This window comes from Micropterus salmoides, unplaced genomic scaffold, assembly GCF_014851395.1.
Source record: "Micropterus salmoides isolate LMB-PRFRI ecotype aquatic unplaced genomic scaffold, ASM1485139v1 Ms_hic_scaffold_7, whole genome shotgun sequence".
Classification (NCBI taxonomy): Eukaryota; Metazoa; Chordata; class Actinopteri; order Centrarchiformes; family Centrarchidae; genus Micropterus; species Micropterus salmoides.
Genome location: NW_024044459.1, coordinates 34094430 through 34106145, shown reverse-complemented (window position 1 = coordinate 34106145; position 11716 = coordinate 34094430). Strand labels below are relative to the sequence as shown.

Sequence of the window (11716 nt, the reverse complement as noted above, 5' to 3'; positions counted from 1 at the left end):
ACTCATATTCATTCATCTCTAACACTTTGCAGTAATTCATTTATATGCTGAATGCAATGTGCTTCCGTATGCCGGCTGTATGTTTGTATTAAAATGTGTTTCCAGGACACAAATTTTTAGTTAAACAATTAAAAGTTTTTAAAACAAACTTTCCAGACTTGCTTTTTTTGTGAACACCATAGATTCACATAACACGTTGCTCTTCGGCCAAAATGTGTAATGCTGATTGGATGAATGATACCAGGTGGTGTCGTGGAAGGACGCTCCCATTGGCCCGCTGATCGATCAATTTCCAAAAAGCCGGTACCGGGAGGCGGGGCTTGAGTTGGTTTGCCGCTGTGGTTTTATTCAAGATGGCGGGGCTGCAACTCGGGCAGTATGGCGGCGCGTCGAGAATTGTAAAATGATTTAGAAAGGTAGTTAGGTGCCCAGTAGGAGACAAGTTGTGTCACATTTTTCGGTGAGTATTTCTGTAATTAACGGTTTTCAGGCTAGCTGACAGTTCAGACCCGGAGATCTGTTACAGCCTGATTGATGTTGCTTTTTAGCATGTTAGCATTGATGTTAACGGCCCGCTGTGCAGCTGGAGACTGAACAGATAACGTTACGCTAAAACGATGAATTTGCTTGTTATTTGAACTTGGAAGAAACGCAAATCATATTAAGTTGCATAGTTAGTGGTTAAAAATCCTCATATTAATGACATCTGCTCTGAACGTGTTACTGTTCCTCCTTTTTTTTTTTTTCTAGCTTCCAGAAGATACCAGTGGAGGATGATCAGAGACTAGATCCCATATTAAGCTGAATGCATTGTGATTTCCAATAATTGAGACAGTGATTCTGAAAGCTGTCTGCATTAATGAAAAGAACAATGTAGTCAGCTTAGCATTTTCACCTCTGGTACGTGGTCTATACAGGGATGTGCTTCTGCATGCATTCTGGATTTAGATAAGAAGAAAGTATCTCAACAGGTCAGATTTTTAGAATAAATTATCAGTATAAGTTGTAGAAATGGAGATAGATGATGTTCTACCCCCTCTCCCCTTGGAGTCACCTGATGATTTTGGCCAAGATGAAGGCAGAGCACCTCCACCACCTCCCCTGCAAACGTCCAGTGACGCAGAGGTAATGGACGTTAGCTCTGGTGGTGATGGATACACCTACACCCCAGGGGACGGGGAACCCCAGCCACAACAGCCCATCAGCATGGGCTCAGTAACTTTCTGTAGCCACCTCTCAGATGAGGCCAATCCCAACCCACCGTGCCCCAGAACAGCCCGCCACGCTCCCCCGGTCACCAACTTTCTACCAGACCTCAAGCTGCTCAAAGATGTTAAGATCCGTGTGAGCTTCACTGAAAGCAGCAGTAGCAAAGACAGGAAGGTTTTGTACACAGGTGAAGGGCAGGAGGGAGGAAGTGATGATGGTTTAGACAGCATGAATGGTGAGTTGCATGACTCGAGTGAGCAGGAGGTAGCTGAGGGTAGCTCTGGAGCAGGAAACGTAGCAGGCAGAAGATCAGAGGAGGCTGAGGTAGACGTGGAAAACAAGGTAGAGTTCGCTGTCCTGGATGAGTTGGATGACTTCTACGAGAACTTCCTGGATCATGACGATGGGGGTCATGGCGGCTTTAAGTCTCAGGTCATAGTTCAGCAGGAGCAAGCAGATGACGAGGCTGTGACTTACGCCTACGAGGTACGTCTCTTCTTATGTCTGCAGTATCCCATGTCATTATCAACTGCACACCCAGTTTATCCTTTTTACTGTCAAACTAAAGTAATGTACTCCAGCGCATACAGTACACTCAAAACAGGGCATTATTAGCACTGTCATTCAACACAGCCTCCCCTGTCATTTTAATGACACCACTGGCACATGGGGTGAAAAAATAGAAGGGGGGGGGGGAAACAAGGTTAAAGATAAAAAAATATATATGTAGCACTGAGTGGGCCAATCAAATATATGCAAGTGCTAATTCTCAGGATGAAACCATGTAACTTTAACAGCAATTTTGCTGTTTAACTCTTAACTGGGTTGTAGTGTGGACTAAGAATAACTAGAACTGAATCATAGGGCCAGAAAAGTTCACGTTAAAATGATTTCTTGTTCCACTTCAGACCTTTTCTGCATCAATAGGTGTGACTGGTTAGGCCAGAATCAAATGTGCCATTAAGCAGCATACATTTAAATGTTTGTTTGCTTTTGTTTTGGTTTTTTATTACTGAAAGTGAGAAGTGAGATGCTGGAAGAGGTTAGTGCCATTTTAATTTCTCCCATGAAATGATGGGTTTCCTTTTGACACAAAAATAATCAACCGTTAAACAAAAAAAAGGACGGATCGATGCTGCTAAAAATGTGTCATTTAATTTGTAGTAGGAGTTAATATAGGTTCAATAATATCAGTTTCTAAAGTTAGAAGTATTTTATTTTGATGCCCCAAAGTGAAACTTCCTATATTTGTGGTAGGTGTGTTGTTTTGTTTTTTTCTCCAGCAATTGTTCACTTTATGTCATCACATCGATTTAAAAGTTTCTTCTCAGGCGAAGCATTCAAAACTTCCTTAAACTGGTGATCGATCCTTCTCTCCCGGCCTTAACCATTGACTTTTCCAGGAGGAGTTTGACAATGATGTTGATGCTCTGCTGGAGGAGGGCATGCCAGTCCCAAAAAAGATGCGTCTGGCAGACGACAAATGTGGCGCAGACAGTGATCATCACTCAGATGATGAAGGAGGTGTTCAGCCCATGATGACCAAAATTAAGACTGTCCTGAAGAGTGAGTGGTGGATCTGTCTGTTTTAGGGTTGGGTACTATCAAATAATTTGCTATTGAATGTAATTATAGTACCTTGGGGCAGTGTGTGTGCTAGATGACGTGTTACATCTGTTACATAAGTGTACTTTGAGGTGAATTGATATTTGCAGTATTCAGTATTATGTAACACAATTTGTGTGTATTGCCAATATACAGACGGGTGACGAACATCTAGTAGGGTCGGGCGATGTCTACAAAATTTCCATCGGACGTTGGCTACAATGAAACAACTTGGTTCCCTATTACGTTACAAGTCACGGACCACGTAAAGCTATAGTGAACACACAGTGTAGATGTTGGTTTTGGTTTCATAGGCTACATCTTTAACAAGCCAGCACGCGCCGCACCTGTTGTCGTGATAACGGATCGCGGGTGGAATAATATGTAAAAAAGACAAGTTCTGTGTCTTTTAGGCAGCTTCATGATAAATACTGCTGATGGAGAAAGTGGGGCAGACAGGGGGGAAAGAGAGGCAAACGGGATTTTGGATGACGATGTAGACAAGGACCAATCACTGAATAGATTTCCTTACGTCAGAATAGTCTCAGATAAATTCACATTGAATGGTTAAAATAAAAGTTTGCATTTGACAAAGAATTTTCAAGAGAATACGTTAATATAAAATATAGAAATGAAAGGAAAAAAACATATGTGCCATCAGTTGCGCCTACTCCTCCTGGGAAGCTGGCTATTTGCATGAATTGTGTTTCGTCTGTTGGATTACAAAGGGTGGTGTTGGGAGGACGATGAAACGCGTGACAATGTGTGGAGTTGTGCCATAATTGTTTACATGCCCCTAAATCATCAGTATTGCTGCATTTGTCCCATGGCAAAGAAAGCATCACCATCTTCAATTTTGCTAAAACGCATTGCTGCATAGGTGAGATGACGGCCCTCACTAACTCGCTGACAGAGATGATGCCTGCTCTGTCCAAACGATGCTGAGTAATTAACATTGTCAAAAAATTCAGACACATTCTTCCCCTGCTGAAATATTCGCACACGTCTCCACAGCACGATCACAAGCCCCTACTGGCAACTCCTAACCACTTGAGAGACCTCTTGAGCTGTTTGAAATAACTGGGAGAGTAAGAGTGATTCTTAGCTTTAAGACATTTGATAACTTGCTTTTATACTTAAGTTTGAAAGTAGAAGTAAATTTCATGAATTCTCAGCACATAAGACTAATTTAGACTAGTAAGGCTAGTTTATTTACTGCAACCCCCCCTATAATATCCCCCTCTATGTAAAGGTCGACGGAGTTTTCTTCCTGACATAGTCTAATCACATCCCACATTGACATCCTCCTGAGTCACCTGACAAAGGTCACACGAAATGTGCACCCTATTCACCGATGTCTTTCCCAGAGATCTAAACTTAAGTCACTGTTCCTGTTTAATCGCGAGCCAGTTGAGCAGTCTTGGTGACTGAAGCTTCTGCCATGCGTGCCCCAACAATTATCCCCCTCAGAGTCGCTTAGATCTTTTCCTGTTGTCATCTTGTTAGAAAGTCAGAATCAACGTGGCCTGCTCAGCATTTAAATTCATGCCACAGAGCATGATTGGATGTTAGCTGCTTAACTTTACTTTGCTTTTTGTAATTGTAGATTACAATAAAGGGTTTCCTTGAGGGAAACTGGTTAGCAGAAGTGGTAAGACCTGCACAACTAAAATGAACAACCAAGGAGCCCTCTTTTCTTTGTTGTAGTCCTCTAAAATAGTATCACAATCGAAAGCACACACTGATGGGCACCTATTTTTAAAAGAATATTTACACTGGTGTTTGTCAGGTGGTGAGATATTTTACATGCAAGAACTCATGTAACTAATCAGGTTTGAAATTCTGATTGTGAACAAGTAAACGTTTTAGTCTGAAAGGTTTAACCAATCAGCATAAATATTACAAATTCAAAAAAACTTGTGTTAGAAATGAGTTTTCAAATTGCGTTTTCTCTTCTCACTATGTTCAAACAAGCTCATTGTTCAAAAGTGTTATTTAAGGCATGTGACCTGAACTGCTGATACTTTCTTAATCCAACTAGCTGGAAGTAGTGGGGAATTAAAGTGTGCATGTAGGTAAATGTTTCATCTGAGTTCATTTTGTATAGTCTAAAGTTAAAATTTATCTGACCCCTCAGTTGCATGTTTTGTCCTAACCCTTGTATTTATTCCAAGCCCCAAAGTTAAACGTAGCCCAACGTGAATATCTTTTCAACTGCTCAAAATTACTTGTGTGGTTACACAAAATAGTCTTCTAACAATTGTTAGAAAAGTTCACCGCACACAGAAAGCATGTAGTAATTAAGGGCCTGCATTTACATTTATGTTTTCCGCTACACCAGGTCGGGGGCGTCCGCCCACTGAGCCTCTACCTGATGGGTGGATCATGACATTCCATAACTCGGGCATTCCAGTCTACCTGCACAGAGAGACCAGGGTGGTCACTTGGTCCAGACCCTACTTCCTTGGAACCGGCAGTATTAGGGTAAGATGCAACAATGCATACTGATATTACTTTGATATCACAGCTGCTGCTTCAGGTCAAATGAGTTTCTGCTTTGGATCAAGTCCCTTAACAGAAAGCTGCCACGCTGTATTTCATTTTTAGCCACAAGTGGAAAAACAGCAACTTGGAAGAATGAACTTTTTTTTTTTTTTTTTTTTAAGGTTGTGGAAATAATTCAGTTTAGATCTTGAAAGTCAGCCATTTGTGTCAAACAGACAATACTGTTTGTAGTGGCAATTGTACCACAAAATAGCCACTTGCCACTAAGAAAATCCATCACGAATATACACACATGCACGCATACACGGTTGAAAAACTGTGGCTTCCTCAGATCCTAATTCCCCCAGCTGTTCACCTGTGACTCCCTCCATTTAGCCAACGTAACCACTGTGATGCACAGGTGGAAGAGCGACCTATACAACTTTACCACAAACACACAACATATAGCACACATCAAAATTGGCTACAACACTGTTTGCAAATGTTTTAACAACTCTCGGCCTTCTTCTTTGATACAGAAACACGACCCTCCTACTAGCAGCATCCCTTGCCTACACTACAAGAAAATGAAGGAACATGAGGAAAGGGAACTGAATGGGGAAGTGACAGTTAATGCAGGGGAGTCTCCAGTCAAGCCCAGTCAGGTGGCCAATGGCGAAGAGAGAGCAGGCAAGTCGGATGCTACAGCTGAGGAGCAGGGCGACGTCCCTCCCCCTAGTCTGACTGGCATTTGCCCAGGTGGGGAGGGTACCGTTGATAAGAACTTGCAAGGTAAAGAGTCCCAGCCCTGTGACACTGCCCAAGGAGCCTTAGGACAAGTCAAGGCCAAGGTTGAAGTGTGCAAGGACGAGTCCATAGGTAAGGGCTTTTTATAGCACATTGCTAGTAATAGACTTTTTGGAAAGGTCATTATTATGTGTTTCCTGATCAAGCTTCAGCAGGTCATCTAACTTGATAAAAAACCTCCTCACAGAACTTGAAGAGTTTCGCCTGTACCTGGAAAAATGCTTTGACTTTGAACAAGTCACTGTCAAGAAGTTTCGTACCTGGGCTGAGCGAAGGCAGTTCAACAGAGACACAAAGAGGAAGCAGGCAGAGTCCGAGAGACCTATCCTGCCTGCCAACCAGAAACTCATCACACTGTCTGTCCAAGATGCCCCCACTAAGAAAGGTAATTTCATACAATTCATGTTTTTTTAAGAAGACGCCAGGTGTTATTTTTCATTATTAGTATCCAACGAAACCTTAAAAAATGACAATACATGTATCATGTGCAGATCCGGATGATCTCTTCCTTTAGTCTTGACTCTTCTGCAGTGTAGTTAAATGAACTTGATATCTTTCTCTTTTAAACGTTTAAGCAAAACCGGTGGAAATCAAAATCTTTAAAAAGCCTCAAGTCAATGGGTGTTATTTCTGAGTATGACTTATCTGTACTGTAATTGTTTAATTTGTCTTTTCAGCATATTGTTTGTTTGACGCATTTCAATGTTTACATTTTAACAGAATTTGTGATCAACCCCAACGGAAAGTCTGAAGTTTGCATCTTGCATGAATATATGCAACGTGTCCTAAAGGTTCGACCTGTTTACAACTTTTTTGAATGTGGTAAGTTTTTCTTTTGTAAGTGTTGTGAGGGATATTAAGTCCTCTTGGCGCTCCTTGCCTGATCAGGAATACGTTATTTAAGGCGAGACACTGCAGGTGAATAGGGTAAAAAAAATTGTAACTAATAGATATCACCATGAATGTTGATTACTCACATTAAGACTTTTTTTTTTTTTTTGTATTACATGTTTTCTGAAATTTATGTTTAAATATGCACTAATTTTCATCTATTTCAAGAACTGAAATCTAAACACTGGTTTAAGTCAGGTTCAAAATGATTGTTTTATTTTGTTGACACATTATATTCAAATGTTTTCACCGAGGGGATTTTGCATATCTCTCTTTGTATTATTTCATAAATCAAAAATACTGTCAGCAGGCATAAAAAAACTGCCCCAAATCGACCAGTGCATGAGAAAACGATGTTTTTGCCTGCCGTGTCTCGCCTTTAAGAAAATAAAATCTTCTACAACTCGGTGCACATTTTCATGAGCTCCCTCTGAAGTCACACAAATGCGCCCGTGTGCACACAAAACTATTTATCTCTTTTTATAAATAAAAGTTTCAAGTGTGGTGTTGTCTTTACAAGATTTTCATATCAAATCAAACTGGATTTGTTTGCCCCACAGAGAACCCAAGTGAACCCTTCGGAGCGTCTGTCATTATAGATGGAGTAACTTACGGCACAGGAACCGCAAGCAGTAAAAAACTTGCCAAGAATAAAGCTGGTAATTTATGTTATTTACAGTACTTAGCAGTGTGATAGATTGGTTGGTGTACAACTGAATATACACTCTACTAGCTCTTCTGTAAGTGGGTTAAGACAGCGGGATTATGGTGAGATCTACTAGAGGATTTTTTAAATCCCCATAACTGTAAATATTTATTACATTGTCTTACAGTAATGATCAGTTTAAGAGCTTCATGCAAAGAAACAACATCAATATTTATCATGTTTGACAGGAATAATAGTTTTCATCAGCTGAATAAATACCAAATCCTTACCTAGTTTGGTGTAGCCAGAGTTGGAATGAGTCCATCTCTTACCCACTTAATTTCCTCAGTTATAATATTCTTACTATGTACATTATGTAGTTCCACTGGTAAATTAGCATGTTGTAATGTGTCACTTGCTCTGCTCTCACTGCTAATTTGCTGTGAACTTCAGCTCGAGCCACACTGGAAATCCTCATCCCTGACTTTGTGAAGCAGACCTCAGAGGAAAAGCCTGTTGAGGGCGACGAACTGGAGGTATTTCTTTAATGTTCTCACCTGGATTCCTGTTCATTTAAGAGTGCGTATCCCCAACATTGACGGCGGATAATATGAGTTTTGTAAACAAGAATTGTTAGAATTAGAGGTAGCACAACAATGGTAACATTGCGTATACTGTGCTCCACAGTATTTTAATCATATCAGTATAGAAGACTCGAGGGTGTACGAGCTGACCAACAAAGCGGGACTACTTTCGCCATATCAGATTCTTCATGAGTGCCTTAAAAGGTAAGCAGTAATCCATAATCCCATCAATACAGTACATTTTGGGTGTGTCAAGTTTACATCTTGTAAGATATCAATCTATACGGCAGAGTAGGATAAAACACACATGATCTTACAGTACGTGGCAAGTAAGTAAGTAATTTGCAGTTAAATCACTTATAAACTTTTATTTTTACATATTTTGAAGAGTTTAGTCTGATGCAGTGCATTACACTGCTGGGTAGAACATGTCCTTTTTTAGCATTTCTGATACTGTTTAAAGCCACTGGCGGGCAGTTGGGCTTTCACACAACTCTGCATCTGTCATTGTTGCTACTTTTAATGGCCTATTCTCACAGGACAACCAAGAAGCAGATTACAGATAATAAAAGCGTACTGTTCTGTCTTTCCTGTAGAAACCATGGAATGGGAGACACCAGCATTAAATTTGAGGTGATCCCAGGGAAAAACCAGAAGAGTGAATACGTGATGACGTGTGGGAAGCACACTGTGCGTGGCTGGTGTAAGTAAACCAAAATCCATATTTACGCACAGTAAGAGATTTTAATTACCAAGTCCATGGAGCTAACTAAGTCTTCTACAGACTAGTAACATATATGTAGCTTCACTAACATGTTTTGTATATTTTGCCACCAGGCAAGAACAAGAGGGTTGGCAAACAACTAGCATCGCAGAAGATCCTGCAGATGCTTCATCCTCACGTCAAGAACTGGGGTTCACTGCTGCGCATGTATGGCAGAGAGAGCAATAAGATGGTCAAGAAGGTAAGTAAACCTGTAAAGCTTCTGTAGACATGGGAAAACTTTCGGTTTTATTTATCTTTCTGTTTTATGTTGAGCTTCATTTTACACATTAAGGTCAACAGTGAAATCCCAAAAGCAATTAAAATATCTTTCAGCATTAAACCCTCACCGTAGTAACCTGCAGCTTTGTAATGGAGGTAGTTTGTCATGTTCGTGTCTGATATTTTGCAGGAGAACTCTGACAAAAGTGTCATCGAGCTCCAGCAGTATGCCAAAAAGAACAAGCCAAACCTTCATATCTTGAACAAACTGCAAGAAGAAATGAGGAAATTAGCCATGCAGCGGGTGAGTTTCCTTTTGTGTAGCGTGCAGAAATTGTCAGTTTTTTATTTTAGAAAGTGTTTATCCTGTATGCCAACATTGGACAGTATTTAGATTATTTGGTTTCAAACATGAATAAAAGTAAAGTGCCAAGCCAAAGCAGACATTTTGACTTCTTGTAGTAAAAATCACAGATGTTAACTACAGTAGTTAAGTCAGTTTTATTTAAATAGCCCAACATCACAAATTTGCCTCAAGGGGCTTTAAATTATGTACAGCACAATGTCTCCTCTCTTCTTAAATTAAAGATAATTTCGATTTGAAAACGATGAATCATTCAGCCCTAGTTTGTATTTTAGATTTGGGGGTTTTCTTACTTGCCATGTCTTTACCACTTTCTGAATGTACTCCTCATATTATGATTACTGTATTTCTGTACCAGGAGGAAACTAGGAAGAAACCCAAGATGACTATAATGGAGTCTGCCCAGCCAGGGAGTGAACCCCTCTGCACTGTTGACGTTTAAGTCTCGGAATCACTGATGAACCACGGCACTGAAACCCCAGTCACTGTCAGACATCACCACCATCCATCTCTTACTTATGCATCACTGAGATCTAATGGCAATATAGCTACACGTCGTTTCATTGGTTAAGCTGGTACAGGTAGGACTAAATGCACTAACAGACAGTAGAGCAAATATCGTCTACCTCTCTAGATGCATCCTCACTATGGCGCTAGAAGAAAATCACCCAGGCTGCAGAGAAGTTAACATGACTTGATAGCACATGAACCACAACAGAAATAAAAATGCATGCTTCTTTCACCACAAAAGCCACTACACACACCTTGGTTTTGTTTTGAAGTGGTGTTTTTAACAGTACCAGCACCTATTAGTTTTGTTTGTGCTTTAAAGTATTTGAAAGGGACTACTAATACGTGTGTGTTTGTGTGATAAACAAACTTATTAGGTATTTCAGTGGTTGGTGTTATGGATATTATGGGTGATGAATACAAAAAAAACGGCGTTTTGTTTTTCCTCAGAATGGACAGTTGCTCTCTTGGTTTGCACGATTTACAAACATGTTGTGAAGTGATCGTTATTCAGAACTATTGTTATGCACTTGTCTCCTGTCGGATATTTCTGTTGACTGATCATGCTTGTTGGTACAGGAACAACTGCTTTTGAGATATTTGGAGGGACTTGTTGCCTTTTTTCCCCCCCCTCACCCTCTTTTGCTTTGGCAATGCAACAAACTGATGTCCTGCTCCCATGCTGACACTGCAGTAAACCCAAGCACAGGGCCACAGAGTACTGTAATGTTTAAAGTAAAGAATTTATTTTATACTCTTAACGAATGCCATGCACACAAACTAACCACTTGTTACATTTCAGTAGCTTTTCATTTTTTGGTGCCCTTAAGAAATCACGTTGGCTACATGTTGCCTTAGTTAATCCATTTCAGGAAGGGCTCAGAGTATATACAGTACATTGGACCTAAAACACCCTTCAGCAGGAAGTGGAAAGACCAAGCCCCCTTTACTTGATAAAGCATTTATTCTTTAGCCAATTAGTATTTGAATGAAGACAGCCTGAAAAACATCAGATCCTGCATGTGCAGATTTTTAAGACTCGTCTTAATGGATTGTGTACTTTGTTTGTGTAACTTTGCCTTCATTGTGACAGTTGAGCATATTTTAGCATACATTTTTCAAAAGGCAGCCTTGCAAAATGTAGTTTGTACACTGAACAACATGCGATTTAGTCCAACACAAGCTGGTGAAAAGTGTGTGTGTGTATACCAAAGCTTACTTACAGTCTTATGCATTTTATAGAATAATGTTGCTGCAAACTGTACAGTAGAAACATCTAACACACAAAAATACATAGATGCATTACTTGCTGGAACAAAATAGAAACTGCTGTGCATTATTTGGCTTTTTTTACAACAAAAACCCATCACAGTTTAAACACAAGGCTGTTGTGATATTGTAGATTAATTTAAGAATGTGCTTTCCCCTCTGCGCTTGTTATCTTGCCAAGTGTCAGTGTGAGAAGAGAAAAAAAAAAAATACTGCTTTTACATGTTGCTGTTGAGTTGTCCCAATGTCTTGTTTGACATGTTGCTGCCTAGAAAATGAAGTATGTATTGCAACCTGAGCTCCATGACTTCAGTGATATTTGTTATGCAAAATAAAATGTCTTGACTAATGACTAGAACGGC

At 40.1% G+C, this 11716-nt stretch overlaps 1 protein-coding gene across 1 annotated transcript; it reads left to right on the top strand.

Annotated features, from left to right (window-relative positions):
• The first annotated feature begins 334 nt into the window (after nucleotides 1-334).
• dgcr8 (DGCR8 microprocessor complex subunit) lies at nucleotides 335-11709 on the top strand. The gene is made up of 14 exons (XM_038702879.1): nucleotides 335-460; nucleotides 751-1695; nucleotides 2613-2775; nucleotides 5156-5298; nucleotides 5838-6177; nucleotides 6293-6490; nucleotides 6826-6927; nucleotides 7557-7655; nucleotides 8096-8178; nucleotides 8330-8430; nucleotides 8823-8929; nucleotides 9064-9191; nucleotides 9402-9515; nucleotides 9934-11709. The coding sequence occupies exons 2-14, from the start codon at nucleotides 1012-1014 to the stop codon at nucleotides 10015-10017; spliced, it is 2346 nt and encodes a 781-aa protein (XP_038558807.1). The 5' UTR covers nucleotides 335-460; nucleotides 751-1011; the 3' UTR covers nucleotides 10018-11709.
• Nucleotides 11710-11716: the final 7 nt, after the last annotated feature.

Bases quoted from the DNA above. Each gene is read 5' to 3' on its own strand.
- dgcr8 (XM_038702879.1), top strand. From the start codon at position 1,012: ATGGAGATAGATGATGTTCTACCCCCTCTCCCCTTGGAGTCACCTGAT. The intron at 8,179-8,329 runs GTATTTCTTTAA...TGTGCTCCACAG, and splicing joins TTGAGGGCGACGAACTGGAG to TATTTTAATCATATCAGTAT. The intron at 9,516-9,933 runs GTGAGTTTCCTT...TTTCTGTACCAG, and splicing joins GGAAATTAGCCATGCAGCGG to GAGGAAACTAGGAAGAAACC.